This window comes from Macadamia integrifolia, chromosome 8 (genome assembly GCF_013358625.1).
Source record: "Macadamia integrifolia cultivar HAES 741 chromosome 8, SCU_Mint_v3, whole genome shotgun sequence".
Classification (NCBI taxonomy): domain Eukaryota; kingdom Viridiplantae; phylum Streptophyta; class Magnoliopsida; order Proteales; family Proteaceae; genus Macadamia; species Macadamia integrifolia.
Window position 1 is genome coordinate 18,809,734 of NC_056564.1, and position 18,691 is coordinate 18,828,424.

Sequence of the window (18,691 nt, forward strand, 5' to 3'; positions counted from 1 at the left end):
CCGCCCCCGTAACCCCCAACATCCCCCCCAATATAAAACAATAAAAAAACAAAAAAAAAGGACTTCTTGCTTGAATTTTGGTAATAATGTAGTCTCAAACTCCTAAACTTTGTTGATGTGAGATATGTAGGGGAATGAAACTATATTGTAAACATGAAAAGATAATCAATGGGAGAATGAGGGAGGAGTTGATACAATGTCAAATTATCCAATAAAAAAGATTAAACTAGTAAGTGAACATGATCAATCGCTAACAACACATGTTGAAAGTTCCAAACTCGTACGAAGTAAGATAATTGTAAATAAAAATATATGATAATATTTATCTTAACTCTAGAAGTTAACTCATAGTTTCATTACCAATAAACTACAAATTTGCTAACCCAACAATTTCATTACCATTAAACTATAAAAAGCATGTCTTACCAAAGAAAGAAAAAAAATTATAAAAACCATGCAAATTGATCTCAAATCGAGATCTTTTTTTACCATGGTTGATAGTCAATGTGAAACACACTAGAGTATACATGTAACATAATGCAACGAATAGATTAGATTAGGTGTCAAATAAATTGTAATCTTTTTTTCCCCCATTTGGTATGTAAACATTTTTTTCTTCCAACAAGGGTAAATCATAAATCTCATCATTTCAAATATATACCAAAAAAATATATAAGAAGCAATGACATAATAACAATTGGTTTCCAAATTATTTTGATTTTTTTTATCCATGAATTAAATAATTTTTGAGAATAAAATAAAGCATAATTAAAAAAATATGTCAAATTTTAAATACACCTATAAATGTATTATTCAGACAATCCATAACTCCCCCGATTAAATTAAACTTAGATAGTGATAGAAAACAATATCATACACTTTGTGGAGATGGAATGTTTTTCATAGAGGAATCATTATGTCACAAATTATTTTTCCTTTATTCGTATTCATTGCGTATCATGTATGAATTATTTAAGAATATATCATTATTATGAACAAAGATTTCAAAAGCTGTGGTATCGGGACCAGACCCTTTTCTTGAAGTTGTTCTTCTTATGGAATTCTTCTAAAAGGACTACCAACTCGCAAGTGCTCGGGCCCATTAATTAGGTTTAGGACGCGATTTAACGGTACTGGGATTTCGTGGCCTTTTGACTCAGTGTTGAAAGTGGACCCAATTGAGTCCGATACCTGGGATATCCTTGTTTTCAAAACATCTACGTGGGGCCCGTGGGCCATCTCTTGTTTGAAAGTTTGACTGTTTGAACTTTTTGAACTTTTAAAAAGTGGGCGGGTCGAGTGGACCCACTTGCAGCGTTCTTGGTTTAAATCCCGTCCGTCCATCAGATGCTTAAGTTGCTTTGTCAAATTACTGAAACGATTGCAACGCCACGTAATGTTGTTGCGTGGAGCTTGACCGGCCTGGCCTTTGGCCTATTCCTCCGTCTTTAACTATTAAATTCATCAGTCATCATACAAACAAAAACTCCGTTAACGCTGGAGCTGGAGCTGGAGCTGGAGCTGGATTTGGATTTGACCAGAATGGTTTCCTTTGACCTTTGAACCTCCGGTAGGAGAGGAGAATAAGTCTCTTATAAATAGGTGTGTTTTGGTAATTGCATGTATCTCTCATGGGGAAGTGTTTTATGCGGGGAGTGGAGCTTCTGCATGCGTAAAAATTAATGGGATTGCATGAGGTGTATCTATAGAAGTATCATTTTTCATTTCAAAAGGGCAAACTAGTCATTTAGGATAATTTTTTGTTTGAGAATGTCCCATGTGCCATAAACACAAGGGGCATAAAATTAGCACCTTGCCCCTCTAGGGGGGCACACACCCTTGTGTCCTGGCGCAAGGGTTGCTTGTGGTAGATAACATTAGCCCAAACATTCTCCCCCGTCTTTTATTAGTTTATGATACTCTATGAAGTGTAATAATGGGTGTAAAAGTATACTCATTCATACAATGGGTTCACCAGTAAAACCATATTTGATATGCTGACACAATCATGCGATCGGATCACATGCAAATTGTGTTTTTTCGGATAAAGTTTTATTATATAGCGTGAAGGTTCACCACGCTATCTTAGGGTTTACAAACCTTATAAGGTTTTACATTGTTCTCCAAAATATCCTTTTGATACCTCTTTCTGTGTGCAATTGAAACCTAGCAGTCAAGGTTTCTCCTTCAGCGCGGCTTAAGGAAAATACAATCAATTTTAAATTGAAGACATTTAATAACAATAAAGTTTTCCTCCATCAGACGAGAATGTTCACCACTTAGTCCTAAGGTTCACAAACTCTTATAGAATTTTAACATGTTATCATAAATAACCTCTTGATACTCCCAAGCACATTTAGACTCACCACAGTTAATGGAAAACTTGGTCCTTTTATATCAATTTCATGAGGTGATTTTATTTCAGAAGTTCTTTGATTTGATTTATTTCAATGAAATATAAATCAAATTTCACTGAAATTCTAATATGGTTGAAAAGCTCTTCCAATCTCAAAATTGAAATTATTTTTATTTTTGCTATTTACACATGTTAATGTTAATTTGATGGAGAAGATAGTAATTTCATATGAAAAACAAAACACTGCCTTCCTTCTTCTCCAGATGGTCTCACCATCATTACCGCCATGACCCACCACCACCACCACCAGTTCAGTCAAGACAATTTTAATTTATTGACCAAAAATATATATGTTGACTATTTTAAGAAATAAATCAAAAAATTTAGATAAAAATCATACCAAATCAAGCCAATTTCAGTAACCGCAAGAACGACCTTCAGACTCTTCCTCATGGGAATGGATTGGACAACCTCTCCTCGATTCACTCCGACCCGTAAAAGCGGATACCCTTTATTGTAATTCCTTCTTCCAGAAAGGGTGTTTTCGGAATAATATGATTTTTCTCTATTGAAGCGTGATGTGAATTGCAGGATTGGGCATTTGATGTAACAGACGGTCGTGAGTGAAAGTTTGACTGTCGTACGGCAGGGAAAGGAATGATTGGGTTTGAGGCTTGAGAGGGAATTTGGCTTCTGGTTTTTTTTTTTTTTTTTCAATTTTCTTTGTTTGGGGGAGCGGAAGGTAGAAAGAGAAATTGTTGTTATCGTTGTTGGGGTGTGGAGGAGGATTGTTAATCTAGATAGAGAAGCTTCCACGGTTGAGTCTAGGAGAGGGAGAGGAAGAGGAGGAGGGAGAGAGATTTTCTTTTTTCCCTGAAATTCCTTTTCTCTACTCTGTTTGGTTCTCTGAAACGGAGGAGACAGGAAAGGAGACGTCTTCTTTCGTGGGATTTGATTTGTTTCCTTCCATTATCTCTGGAGCTTCAAAGACGCAGAAGAGGAAGAGGAAGAGGAAGAGGAACTCAGAGTTGGGTCTTCTTTTTGGAGGTTGGGGTAGAGAAGATATAGATAGCCATGCATGTTATGCGTCGCCTTAAGAGCATTGCTTCTGGTCGCTCATCCATTTCTGATCCCGTGAGTTTTTTTTTTTTTTTTCTCTCTTCCTCACCCCTTATTGATCGGCGTTGGCTATGGGCTTATAAGCTTCTTAACGGTTAATCTGTATTTCTGGTAATATTTTCTGTATCGATTTATGATGTGTTTTTTTTTAGGGATTGAACGTTAGGCTTTCCATTGAAATGTGCTTTGGTCTTGGATTTCTATTATTGTTTCTGTTGGGAAGGAGTTATGAGGTTCACGCTCTATTGATTTTTCCTCCTCTATGAAACAATGGAGGTTTTGCATTGCAATTTTTCTGAAATGCAGTTATTCTCATTAACTAATTCATATTGTGGCCCCTCTTTTTTCCTTGCTTTTCATATATTGGTATTGTAACCTAGACGAAAATATTCGACTAATGCTTGTAAATGCAGTATATCAATAAATTGATCTAGGGCCTTGGGCCTCAGGTCCAGATGGAAATTGCAATGCTGTTGTTATTTGCCAAGTTACTTCTGTTCATCATTATCATTTACTTGGGATTCATGTTGTATTCTGCCAGGCACTCCACCCAGCCCATGTCCTGTGCCTATCGTCTTATTCTAATCCTGTTATCATTTTCTTTTAGGATCACTGTTTATGGAATATGTTCATAAACTTGAGAGTGATATCTGGCTTGGCATGTGGGAGGCTTTCATATTATGATACAAGTAGGATGAAGAAGTATCTCATATGCATTTGATGTGCAGTATAGTTTTTATGTTCTTAGGTGTCACTACATATTATGAGCATGTGGTTTGCCAAAATTTAAATTACCTAATCTTTTTAATTTGTTTTTCTCAAGATGTCAGTGTTAAGATCTCAGAGACTCAGATGATGCACTGCCCTAATTTTTTTAATTTGTTCTGATGTACATGTCTGTTTTTTGTATCTTGATGGACTGTCTTATCATAGTTGTCACGATGTCTAGGGGACCCAGGCATTGGAGGGGGCATCAACAACCAAGGAGACCATAGTTGTCAAGGTGGAATTATGGTCTTAATACTTGTTCCTTCCAACGTAGTGTTCCATCTCCATTTTGCATGCTTTATGTGGATCTCTGCTTTTGTTCCTTTACACCAAGTTCTGATTAAGAAGAATGAATCATTGGTGAAGTAGAAGCTAGCTAGCCTTTGCTGTATCATTGGATGTCTTACATCTTTGATTACCTTATCTTTTACAATGAGTTTACAACTTAGTTTATGCTAGGGCGGGGATTCTGGAACAAAAAAGGCAAAAGTTGATCAAGAAATGGAGCAGTATGTTACTAGGGAATCTCAATCAGTGGAGAAATTAACCACAGAGCTTGAGCATCACATGGCTTCTACCACTCTTGAAGCCGCTGCAGGGACATCTCATATATCTGCTATTTCTGAGACTGAAAAGTCTGGTTATGATCAGCTCCCAAGAGAAATGCATGAACTGAAGATAAGAGATGATAAAGCTGATAGCCATGACGAGAAGGTAAAAGTTTGTTTGGGATTATCATTTGTTTTGTTCACCTGTCTTGTTATGTAAGAAAATTGAAATGCATGCCTTCCTCTGGCATTTTGTTTGTGTCCCTTATTATGTTACTGATTCTGATACGGGGTTCAGCAGGATATAGAAGCCATTCTGGTGCATGGTAATGGTACAGAGACTGGTCAGATAATTGCCACAACAATAGGTGGTCGAAATGGTCTGCCAAAACAGGTAATTTTATTCTTAAGTTGACTTTGTTCTGTATGGATCATTTTATTTTTTTACTTTAGATTCTACCCACATTTAATGAGTTAATAGATATTGCATGTCGGTGCACTTCATTCATAATGCTTAATATGCACTCGGACACTTTTTATTGTCAAGCATGTCGGTGTACTTCATTCATAATGCCAATATGGATAGCTTGCATTTCTAGGAGATTGAGGAGATATTCTATGGGCTCATTGGGTCCTTGATTGGAGAATAATCAGAGGAGATTTTACAGCCTGAGTGGAGTATCCTTGGAAGATTACTTTCCAGAATACGGTAGATATCCAATCAGCATATTTGGGAGAATATTTAGCTATTGGTCAGCCTGTCATGAGGGGAGTGTTTCCACATATATTTGGAGATTTCAACCAGCTTAAGGGGATTGCGTTCCAGGTCTTGTGTTGGTCTAATGCCTGCTGATGGAGATTGATTAGAATGCCAAGTTGAAGATTGATACGTGTAGGACTATTAAGGATTTAGATAGTTCTTATCCTTGTTTCTATTTTATTCAGTTATGTAATCTAAGATTTAGGTGCATTTTCTTATTGAGATTTATTTTGTTTCAAGAATATTGATTATAAATAATAACGATTGCTATTTATATAAAGAAGGTTGATATAAAGGCCAATGATATTGAGAACAAAGAAACACAGCTTTATGCTTGGCTCTATGAGTATAGCGAGACGCCATTGGTGAGAATGAGTCCAAAGTTTTTAGTCTTCCTTCATTTATTAATTGAGGAGAGAGAGAGATACTGCAAAGTGATTATTTTAGATATTTGGGGTCACCATAAATGAGGAAGGTGATATAAAGGATGTTGTTTCACATAGAATTGAAGTGAGATGGATGAAGTGGAGACGTGCGTCCGGAATGTTGTGTGACCGACGATTCCTTTAAAGCTTAAAGGAAAATTCTATAAGACAGTTGTACAATTGGCTATGACGTACGAAACAGAATGTTAGGCAAATGAGAAGCATCATATAGATGAGCTATGCGAAGCAGAGATGAAGATGTTGAGATGGATGTGTGGCAAGACTAGAAAGGACAAAGTAAGGAAGTTGTCTTGATTCATGAGAAGTTATGAGAAAGTCGTTTAAGGTGGCATGACCATGTTCAATGGAGGCCTGATGTTGCACTAGTAAGGGGGAGTGATATGATTCTGATTGAAGGCACTAAAAGAGCTAGGGGCAGACCTAAAATGACCATAGGAGAAGTAGTGAGGAAAGCTTACACATAGTTTAGGTCTTGTCCCAAGTATGACCTCAACTAGATTTGATTGGAGGGCAAGAATCTATTTAGCCCAATTTAGGCGGGATATTACTCTTTTCATTTTTTGGGTCTTTGAACAGATCCATGTAGCGTACCCCATTTAGTTGGGATAAGGCTGAGTTGTTGTTGTTTATTTCTTGGCTTTGAAACCTTATGGCTACAAAGTCTCTGTTTATGTATATGCAAGTTTTTTCAATTGTTTCTCATTTTTAAGGGCTAGAAAAATCTTTCAATGTGAAAACTCATGATTATTTGTGTGACAGACAATTTCATATATGGCAGAACGTGTGGCCGGCACTGGTTCATTTGGTGTTGTCTTTCAGGTATGGAGAATTAGTTTATTTATGTCGACGGAAGTTATGTTTTGGTGGCATGTTGTATTTCTCTCTATACTTTTAGAACTCTTTTCTTTTGGGTGCAGGCAAAGTGCCTGGAAACAGGTGAAGCAGTTGCTATAAAGAAGGTCTTGCAAGACAAAAGATACAAAAACAGAGAACTCCAAATCATGCAGTTGCTTGACCATCCTAATGTGGTTAATCTGAAGCACTGTTTCTATTCTACTACTGAAAGGAATGAGGTTTACCTTAACCTTGTCCTGGAGTATGTGCCTGAGACAGTTTATCGTGTTTCAAAGCACTATACCAGGATGAGTCAACATATGCCCATAATCTATGTGCAGCTTTATACTTACCAGGTGAAAATTGATAACGTGCATTCGATGTTGCTAATATTTCAAGGGTTGTGAGACCAATTTAATGTACCCCATGTTTACCTTGTGTGTTGTTCTCTTTCATAGGTTGATCTAAAGTTATTTGCATTATCTTTCATTTTGTAGATCTGCCGTTCCCTTAATTACGTTCATAGCGTTATTGGTGTGTGTCATCGTGACATTAAACCACAAAACTTATTGGTAAGACATTTATCTATATTGATTTCTTAACTATGATATTCATGAGCTATGTATGTTCTTTAGCAATCAAAACAATATTTGAATGTTAGTCCTCCTAATATAGAGAATTTGCCTCTATAATTTGACAATGCTTAAAAAATGTGGGGTATAGACACCTTTTTTCGGTTTCAACAGTTCTTTTGTCCACACAACGGGTCATCAACCATGCATTCAAATGCAACCAGTAGTTGATAAGAATGCGGTTGACTTTATGTTGCTAGTGCAGCTAGTAAAATTCTCTGCAAATTGGAGTTTCTAAAATGACATTTGGATAGTGCACCTAGGAACGTTTTGATGCCGATACTTGGCTGGACTGGTTTTACCCATTTTGGATTCCTAGACTACAAGGAACCAATTCTAAACCGGGTGTTGGTTCAGTAGGATATTTAGGGAGATTATTTTATCTGGGAGAGTATTATGTAATCTTTTATTTTGGGTAGGATACATAGGAAGAGTTTAGCAAGTTTTTGGAGTTGTTTTTGTTTAGGAATTTCAGTAGAATTGTTTTCTTATTGGAGTCTTTTTATTTTCTTATTTATATGCACGTAATGGATGGAGTTAGTAGAATGCAATACTGATATTAAGTTCATTTGAGTTGCCTGTGGCCTGTAGTTTGATGGAGTGTTTTTGAATCTTGTCCCTTCTTCTTTCTCTGTCTTTTCCTTTCAGATTTGATTTTATTCCCTTCATTCATGCTTAAGTTACTTCTTATTTCTTCTTCTCCTTTCCTACCATTTTTTTTTTCTTCTCCTCCTTTCTTCCGAAATCAACTCCGATTGTGAGAAACACAAGCAGTTTCAGGTTGGATCTCATGGCTTCCAACCGGGTGAGTTTTAGAGGTTTTATTTTCTTCGTATAATCTATTATTTAATCTGTGGCTGTTGGGTGTGTGTGTGTGTGTAGTGTGGCTGTTTGGATTTCAAAGGGATAGGAGTTGTAATGTAGGACTGGATTTGACAAGCCAACTAGGCCCAAAACTGCAGGAACTTATAAACCAAAGAACAACCAAAAACCAGTCTCAAATATATAGCAAAAAATCAGTCTCAATTAACAGTCCAGAAAATAGCCGATCTCCAGAAACAGTATTACAGAGAATAATTCAGAATAGCAAAAGTACTTGGAACTAAACCAGGGACTGGATAAGAGTACTAACAACTTCAACCTAACAAACAAATATGTTCAGCAGTCAAGAAACCAGTATTCAGAACAGCAGAATTATCGAATCCAGAAAATAGAAACTACAGTCCACTAAAAGACAAAAATGGAGAGATTTTGAATATCTCACTGAGGGCTGCACAGAAATTGTTCAAACTTGGGTCGATCCTTAGTGGTGTATAGAGGAACCATCGACCAAAAAACTGGAGTAATCCGACAACTAGAACTGGTTCTTCCAGTAGGGCAGATGCTCTGTTTTCGCAGAATATTTCTGGGCAGATTCAGAATTCACATACCTGATTTGTAGCCTTGATAAACCTTGAGAAGAAAGATGAACTTAAAGAGAATAACCTGAGGCAGACCTCCTGGACTTTACGCCGCAAGGAGTCGTTGGATCACACACCAACCCACATTGTGATCAAACACACAGCAGACTTTCACAGAGAAGCAGCGACAGCAGCATATTTTGGTTTCATAAAAATCGTGGGCCTATGATACTGCCCTCCTCTATATTTATAATCATGATGGGGGTTTACAAAAAAATAGTAACTTAGAAATTAATAATTCTGGGTTGTTAAAACTGATTACATAAGTTACTAAAACTTGAAACTCTAAAAGGAAACTAGATCTGAAGTTGAAATTAGAAACTACTTAGAACAGAAATTAGAAACTAGTGTAAGACTAAAAATAGAAACTAATTTAGAAACTTAATAAGCAACTAATAACCTCATCAGCAGCCCAAATCGTGGACTGACTTGGATCAGATCTGGTCAACCCAGTCAGCCACTTGGGTCGACCACCTTCTTGTGCCTCCTCGTGTAGACCTTTGGTGCTGCATCAAGTTGTGAATCTTTACTTGAAATCTCTCCTCGAAAATCTTTGTATTAGAGATTTCACTCTCCTGAACTAGGAACTGGTTCTCCACCTTGCTGCTTGGTATCATGAGGTTGAAGACAACTTGGTGATGCTCTTTTACATGGCACCATAATTTCCTTCTTCCAAAAGTGCCCTTCCTTGTTGATTCTGTTTTGTCCTTTATTTATTTTTAAGTACCTAGTCTGCCCCCAACCTTTAATTCGTAATTCCTATCCTATCCCTTCCCTTTTTATCTTCCTAAGTAGAGATTTAAGATTCTGTTTATTTATCAGATCGCCACGCTTCTTTGTAATTTTGAGATTGAGATAATTTACAGAATTACCATTATCTTATATCTTTTGACTATTATTCCCTTGGGTGGGCTCATAAGCGATCTGAACCAGGGTTTTCAAACCCTGATTGTTGTAATTTTATTCCAGTAGATCTAATCCAAATTTGGGTTCCTCTAGCTAGTTGACCTTGGGTCCCTTAACATTTTCATTTTATTTATGGTGTATGTTACTAATACAAGTAATCTTTGCCTGTTATGGCGTGTATTGTGCAATATTAGTTGAGGGAAAGAGAATGCTACCCACTTACACGGCCACTGCACCAGTGCGCAGACCAATGGGAGGCCGCGCGGAGGCATCTTCGGCGCATGGGATGGGGGGCAGTGGTTTACGCTCCCGCCTGTGTTTAGGTGTAAACACATGCAAGCGGGTAGTTTTCTTTTTCCCATTAGTTAATAATTAAGGGGCAATTAAGCCACCTGATGTTAATAGGAGAAAGTTGCCCACCTGATTTCTCAGTATATAGTAACAACATTTTTGTGTATCTAGTTTCATTATTAAATTTTTGACGGCAATTTCGTAGGTTATCTTGGTAAACGGGTAGCTTTCTGGGATTTTATTGATCAGTTTTTGTTAAAGCAACTTTTGATTTGAAGTGTGATACATATTGCAGGTTAATTCCCACACTCATCAACTAAAACTATGTGATTTTGGAAGTGCAAAAATGTTGGTATGTGGTCATTTCTAGTATTTGAATAAACCTTGATTCTATTCTATTGTTTAGCCATGACTAGTTATTGTTGAATTTCAGGTGCCTGGTGAACCAAATATATCATATATTTGTTCACGGTATTATAGAGCACCTGAACTGGTCTTTGGCGCTACGGAATACACAACTGCAATTGACATGTGGTCTGTTGGTTGTGTACTAGCTGAGCTTCTCCTTGGACGGGTAGGTGTGCTTTTGTTAGTTAAACCTAAATGATGGTTTTTACTGAACTTGATTTATTAACATTTTGGAAAAGATTAAGGCCCATTGGCAATCTGGAGACGAACTCTGTCTCATGCTATATGCCCGGCCTGAGGCAGACCCAATTTTAACATGGGATAGGCATGCCTGATCTCAACCCATTTTTGATCGAGTTTTGGTTGACCCGCTTAAAAGTTATGAAATAATTTAAATAACAAAATATGATAAATTTTGACTATTGTACTATTGAGGTGCCAAATGATCAAAACAGCTGGTTATTAAGGAAATTCCTTGTTGGCTCTGTGAAATACTCTTTTGGCCAAGGGCTTCCAAATACATTGTAAGCTATACCCGTGCTGATGGATACCTAACCCGCAATTTACAAGTATTCTGATAGTAGGTGAGATTGGATGGGATTGGGTGGACAACTGGAGGACTAAGCAGGTTTTTGGGTGGGTTTCGATGGGACAACGGGATTCATTAAAAACCTGTTAAACATTTTGTATCTCTTGTACTGTATATGTTACATAATTTTCTTTTTAGTTTCTGGTGTGAATTTTTCTCAGAAATGCTTCTGGTTTTTATTGGGTCATGCATGTTTTCAGCCTCTATTTCCTGGAGAAAGTGGTGTTGATCAGCTGGTGGAAATCATTAAGGTTTACCCTCTGTTTTCTCATCTATTTCTTCCTCCCACCTCTTCCCTTCTTCCACTCGTGCTTTGAATGTCTGTCCATGAGTTAGTTATACTGTTATAATGCCATCTTAGGTTCTGGGGACACCAACCAGAGAAGAGATCAAGTGCATGAATCCAAACTACAGAGAGTTCAAGTTTCCCCAGATCAAAGCACACCCGTGGCATAAGGTCTGTGAACAGTTCAGTCATGGCAGCATTTAATTTATTTTAATGTGTCTTTTCTTGCTTTACACTGATTTCATGTTTAGCTACAAGCTTTGCTAACCCTTAGTCTTGCAGGTCTTTCACAAGCGGATGCCTCCTGAGGCAGTTGATCTTGTATCAAGGCTGCTCCAGTATTCACCAAAATTGCGTTGCACTGCTGTAATAAATTTCATCTCTTCGCTGTTGAATTTTGTTTATGCTTGTTACTTGTTTTTGAGAACTGACTGCACACAATCGAACCCAAAAAAAAGAAAGAAAAAAGACTACATGCATTTGGAATGTACTCTATTTCCACGTCTTCTTATAATATTGTCTAAGTTTATGGAAATGTGTTCTGTAGTTAGGTTCTGCTTAGATTGGGGGTATTGAGGTTAGAATTCAGTAGTAAGACAGCTGAACTAGTTTAAAACATTGTTGGGAATAATAGAGAGGTCGGAAATACTTTTTCCTCCTTAGTTCTCAATCTATTTTACATTTATTGCTATCATGTAAATGCAAATGGCATGCTGAGGTGAAGAGTGAGGTACGAACTGTGCCTGCCTTGCGGCATGGATGACATTGCAGCCGTAAGTGTCATACCAAGGAAATGTTGCAATCATAATTACAAATGAGCTCAACAAATATGTACACCAGCTCTTCGGGATTGGCTATAAGAAATCCTGCTTGTAACTGCCATCTGAAGCTGTCCTTTGATAAATTGTTTGGTGTCAGGTCTTTCTCATGACTTACTCTGATCCATGTCATTCCAGTCTTTTCTTGTCCATCATGATTTGAGCCCTAAAATGTAATGTGACACTACTTAGTAGTATTCATTAATATGCATCGCATATTTTGAAGTCAAATGCATTCACATGCTGAATGTCGATTTTTGAATTCATTTGTGTAAAACATGTCTGGTCTCATAGTCTTGCAATGATCTCTTTTATTTGATTGGTGTCTCTCAGCTGCAAACAATACGCACCCATACTGCTCTAATCCTGTGCTTAAACATTTGTTAATGGAACTCTTAATGCATTTAGGTGTTGGGTTGCAGGAAGTAGGTTTTGAATTTCGTCATGACAGTCAATAAATTAATAAAAGCATAGAAAAGAACTGAAAGATAAGGATAAATCGGGTTACTTACTAGTTCAGTCTACAGGCACTACAAGTTGCACGTGTATTGAACTGAGCAGTTTGCCTGACCCATTTTTGAGTCTTATTTTGAGGGATTAACATTCTTGTTTTGTGTGCAGAAGAAAATCTAGCTAGTTTTTTACGTTCTAAGGTTACATTTTCTAGTATGTTATTGGTTATTACAATGCCGTTCTAAGGTTACATTTTCTAGTATGTGATAGTTCTAAATCTTTTGAGTGGATCAAAACTCTTGTTTGATGCTATTCATTGGTAGTGGTTCTAATGACAACTGTTGAAACTTGGGCTCTCTGCAGTTGGAGGCATGTGCACATCCATTCTTCGACGAGTTGAGAGATCCAAATGCACGCTTGCCAAATGGACGCCCGCTTCCACCATTATTCAACTTCACACCACAAGGTGAAGATGCACCTTTGCCTTTTCCTAAACTTTTCTCTTCATAACTCTGTCCACCTTAATTAATTCACTGTTTGTTTCTCACATGGAAAACCTTGTAGAACTAGCTGGTGCATCTCCTGAACTGCTTCAGCGTGTCATTCCTGAGAATGTGAAGAAATAAAATTCTGAATTGCCGGTATGATTCTGGTAGTAGTTAGTATGTATGGGCTTAGAGGTCAAATGGCCTGTATTGGCCTTGTTGCTTGCTGTGCTACCCCGGATCCAAAACCCGCAGCCTTTGTCCTGGAGATAGGACATGAAAGAAGCAGACAATGAAGACAGTTTGTAGACGGGAGAGATCCTTTTCAACTGGAGGTTCTAAATGAATTGATGGAGTTATGAGGTGCACGGAATGCAAATTGCGATCAAGGTTCATACCACAATTTATATATACCATGTATTATTGTTACATAACTAATGTGGAGACACAAGTACACACTAGGACACACCTGCCAAATCTTAGCGGGCACTATTGTTGCTGTTTAGCTTTACACGCAACTGTACTTCTCTAGTAGTATATAGTTTTATCAGAGTTTGTAGAGGTGGAGCAGCAAGATTCTGAGAACCTTCTGATGGTGGGGGACTTTGGGTGTGGTGATTCATCTGCAGGTTTATCTGCATATGGGAAGTTCAGGTTTTCAATTTCCCTGGGATTGCATGGGAAATGCAATCCCCTTCCCTCTTTTGTATTTAACCAGTGTGTTTCTTTGTTTGTTCATTGTCATTGTCATTCTCTATTCCATTGTTTTTTAGCTTACAGTTAAATACTCTCCTGCAGCTAAAGAAAGTAACTTTGGGTTGTTAGTACAGTTTAATACTCATGATCACTACCTGTTGATAATTCTTGGCTTGATTTTAATTTTTGTGAGAGCATGAGCAATTTCATTGACTTGTTAAGAAACTTGACAATCATTAATTAGCCCAGAGTTTACAGAAGAGAATCAACCCTCAACATATACACCTTAAGGATCACAACAGCTTGAACATGCACTGCAGTTCATCAGCCGTCATCAGCCCAAAGTTTACAGAAGAGATGAATAGGGATTTGTGCCTTCCAATCTCAGACGAAGAATTTAAGGCAGACATTAAAGGCACTATTTTTCCATGTTAGAACATAAAGAGGACCAAGTCTGTGCTTTCTCTATTTGGCTACAAAACAATCTCTTTCTATCTTTAACCCAAAAAAAAAAAGGCGAAAGAACATCTGGCGCAGGGAACCTTAATTGCGGAGGCCAATGATAGTACAGATGAGAGCATCTTCATCACATATAAGGGGTGGCATGGTCATTTTGAACCTTTTATTTCTAATTGTTTTTTGTGTCAGACTAACAGGGTTGTTCCCCTCACCCACAAGAAACCTCTCTTTCTATCAAAAATAATTAAGAGGATCCGAAGACTTTTGTGGGTAGTTGAACTTCCAGTCCCAATAATACACTTCAAATCCATCTAGTACATATTTTTTGGGTAAACAATCCATCTAACGCACAAGTGGCTGAGCCTGTGGCATCACGGTTAAATTACCACATTGCAAAGTGGAAAGTCTTGAATTACTTCGAGTTCCCACGTACTACTTATCTATTACCAATTCATTTAATAAACTTCACTTAAACTGCTACCATGCACGTTTAGAATATTAAAAAAAAAAACAAAACAAAACAAAACGAAAAAAAACAAAACAAAACGTTTAGAATCCTTGAGGCAAAATATAATAAGGGACAAGCGTGGCTCGGTGGCTGGTTCTGGTTCTAAAGTATTTGTTTGGTGAACGTAATTTACGTAAATCACGTTAACCACTCACTTCCTTTTGTGTATACACTTCTTCTTCTTCTTCTTCTTATTATTTTATATTTAAATTTAAATAAATTGATCGATGACATAATATGATCCCCATGGGTCATTGTCGGTGAGACCACCGGCACTAGTGATATCAGATTTCCTTGTTACCTTAAGTTTGATTTCCCCTCTCCCTCTTAAAATTTCTAATGTAAAATGACGTAGACTGATTAACTGAAATCTAACAAGTTTTCTTTACTAGTAGAAAAATGTAACACGTTTTCTTATTTTATATTATAATAAGAAAAAGGACCAAAGGTATGAGCGCATAAAATTATTGTTTTACCCTTATGAAATAAAAAAATTCCATCCATATTGATGTTCTCGTATTGGTGCAGAGACCATGTGATCAGGTAAATTTTCTCATTTAATACTTTTTTCTTTTTAATTCTCCAATAATTGAATTTTCGGCTTTCATTTTCTTTGTCTTTCTGAAAACACTCATATGAATAGTCAATGATATTTTCACTACTTCCTAAATATATATTGAAATGACCTAACAATATATTACATAATTTTTAATGGTCAATGATATTCTATTCTAACATCTACATGACCACCTACAATTTCATAAGGTATGGTTTTTGATGTTTGTGATGCAAATTGATTAATTTTGTAGCACCTTTATAAATTGGCATAACTATATGCTAGGATAATTTGATGCTTTAATTAGTCCATTAATTCTTTGATTTTTTTAGAGAATATGCATCATAAGATTGAGGTTGTCGTTGTGGTGGATACTAGTATCAAATATAGGAATTAAAAAATAAATATTTTCATTAATAATTTATAATGCGTAGTTAAGTAATCTCAATGTGTATTAAAGGTAAATTTAAAAGTGAAGTAAAAATAAAAATTAATGAAAATGGGACAATAGAAATATCTGAGTGAAAGTTTACTTTATGGGAGGAATTGGAAAAGAACTAGAGTTTTTGGGTAAAAATAGGTTAAGTTCAAGGGATTGATTAAAAATTTATCTAGCATAATTCTTCCATTTTGATAGTAATCTTTAGGTATTACATCCAATTTTTTGTTAATGTAGGCTGTATTTTGTGATTAGATACCAACACCAATATTTTAGCTATCCCACGTGAAGTCTATGTCATTGTCTTCTATTATAGTATGAGATGATAAAAATGCCAGATTGAGCGAGATTTGGACTTGTCGCCAATTTTCTGTAAGATAGTGGTAGGCACCAATCACATGGTTAGACACAAGAGAGTAAGAATGCCTTTTTCAAAGGGGGAGGAGAAGGGTGACATATGTTCAATGCGTAACCTAGTGGCAATGCCGAACCTTTTCCTTAAACGTTATTGGATAAATCACTAGTAAAAAATTAAAATTGCTTATATGCATGCCAAGTTGTTTTGGGTTGTAATCTTATATTATGGGTTGTAAATTTCATCGTGTTTGTCAATTAAAAGTTAGCATAAATTGGCGATAAAAGTTATGTTGCATGGTAATTTAAGGCTATGTATGACAATATTTTTGTTGATCTAATTTGAAAATCATCAAAGCTCATAGCGTATTTGAAATCTTATATATAAGATTTCAAACTTATATATATATATATATATATATTGAAATCTTATATATATATATATATATATATATATAATTACCTAACATAAGTTATCTATCATAAACTTCAAATCATTAATTTTATTTTACTCTACATCCAAATTCTTTTGATTTTGATATATAAAATACCAGTTACATCTGAAAAAGTATAATTTTTAAATATGACAAAATATTTAAATTTATTGTACAAACATGTTAGGTAATCATTACAAAAATTTCATTTATTTTTTTTCCTTTTTTTAAAAAAATCAGTCAAGTCCATTTCCACTTTCCTTTTTTCCCTTTTATAGAATTATAAATACATCACCAAGGAAAGGAGGGGAGAAGAAGAACTAAATGCCAAATAAATCCTTAAATAATACAGGGCCAGCAAATTGAATTGAGACCTTGTTATGATATGATTATGTGGGTTTCTAAATATGCAATCATACATGGTCCCCTCACATTAATCTTAGCCCTAATCAATCAAAATAATTAAGGCATGAGGGGTAAGGATACAGATCAATACTTAATGTGGCTCCAACCATTTAAACCAACATCCCTATTATCCTTATAAAGAAGAATGAATCTAGCTAATCAACAATAACTGCCTAACTCGATTGATAAAATTGTGATGCACTAAGCCCACACTCAAAACGTATAATAGATTAAAATGATATCGGAGCCAAACCATATAGATTTAACAAAAACCCACAATAGAATAGAAGATGACCAAAGTGATTCCTCCTCATAATCATACATTGGACAGCCAACTGATTGTGAAATGACTTTTTCAAATTAAGCACATTTACCAAAGTGTGGAAAATAATAAATTTCTGTGATATTATAGTATTATATTAGCGCACTAATTCTACATTTGGTACTTTTTACCTAGAAAGGAAAAAAAAATAATTCCTTTTATATTAAGGCATGAAGTGAGAAAATACAATGTGAATCAAGCTGCCTATAATTTAATCAAGTCAGATTGGGAGAAGTGGTGAGACCCATTAATTAAATTTATCCTAATCCATTTTCAAACAGAGCAGTGGCTAATGGTTCAAATGAACCTTTTCTTTTTGTGAAAACAAGAGAAAGGAAGGGAGGGGGACATGTTTGATTAGTTGTGATTGAATTTGTTGTTTGTATATTTAGCGTGCATTAGTGTCTCTATTTTCTTGTGTTTATTTATCTCCTCCTACAATAGAGGTACATGTATCATTCCATAAGAGTGGGGAATTAAGATAAAAATAGAGAAGTGCTAGTATACGTTATGCAGTTTGACAGCATTTGGTTTGTGTATTTTCTAATTTCTATGTCTACGTATGTTGAGGAAAGCTTCTACAAAAATAAAGTTGGTTGAGTAAAGCAATGGGAGGGGGACTTGGTATCAAACTCTCCTTATTTATACTATTCATCACCGACGGAAAAAATTTCTCATGAAGTTTCCCCAAATTTAATGGGCCATCAGGGTTGGATCTTTGTAAATCTAATATTTAAGGTGATAAGTTTGTCTGTATGACTCCATGGTTGTTTATAATATTTAATCCTGTTTTAGTTGGTTAATATATAATAATATTCTTTTCTAAAGGATAATAAAATCCTGTTATTTCACATGTATATTTAAAAACATCTACACAAAAAACTTATATCTATTATTAATTTTTAAAATGAGATGGTTCTATTCCATGTGGCTTGTGTCAGATCGAGGCCAATCACAACACATGAGTAAGCATCAATAAACACGAGATTTTTGTACTAATAAAGGTGAGAGTGGTCATTTTACCCCACTTTTTTTTTTTTTTGGTAAAAAAAAAGGATGCTCAATGGTAGTGATTATAGTCCCCAAGACAAGCTCCCGTATGGCAAGTAGTGCAATGGGCAACTTGAACAATGATGGATTGAGGATATTTTCATGCTACCAAACCCCATTGGTCATTTCATCCCACTTTGTGCCTTACAATCAAAGCAAAACGAAAATGTAGATCATGTGGAATGGGTGATGATCCTCTGCCGTGGATGCGGCCGTGCGATATGCATCGAACGACCAAGATAACATCAACACTCTCTCTGATGCCATGCCGACCATTGGATCCTCGCCGCTCCCCCGCACCAGCGGCAG

General features: G+C 36.1%; 1 protein-coding gene across 7 annotated transcripts; it reads left to right on the forward strand.

Moving 5' to 3' along the window:
- Positions 1–3,056: 3,056 nt before the first annotated feature.
- Positions 3,057–14,020, forward strand: LOC122087730 (shaggy-related protein kinase epsilon-like). 7 transcript variants are annotated; one of them, XM_042656950.1, is made up of 14 exons: positions 3,057–3,490; positions 4,425–4,478; positions 4,703–4,957; positions 5,090–5,185; positions 6,757–6,816; positions 6,915–7,187; positions 7,329–7,403; positions 10,416–10,472; positions 10,554–10,694; positions 11,318–11,368; positions 11,479–11,574; positions 11,686–11,769; positions 13,038–13,140; positions 13,239–14,020. In XM_042656950.1, exons 1-14 carry the CDS (start codon positions 3,431–3,433, stop codon positions 13,298–13,300), a joined length of 1,467 nt encoding a protein of 488 aa, XP_042512884.1. In that variant the 5' UTR covers positions 3,057–3,430; the 3' UTR covers positions 13,301–14,020. The 7 variants fall into 7 exon arrangements, with proteins under 7 accessions (XP_042512884.1, XP_042512886.1, XP_042512885.1 ...); XM_042656952.1 differs by having other exon boundaries at positions 4,434–4,478; XM_042656951.1 differs by having other exon boundaries at positions 3,059–3,490; positions 5,093–5,185.
- The last annotated feature ends 4,671 nt before the right edge of the window (positions 14,021–18,691 follow it).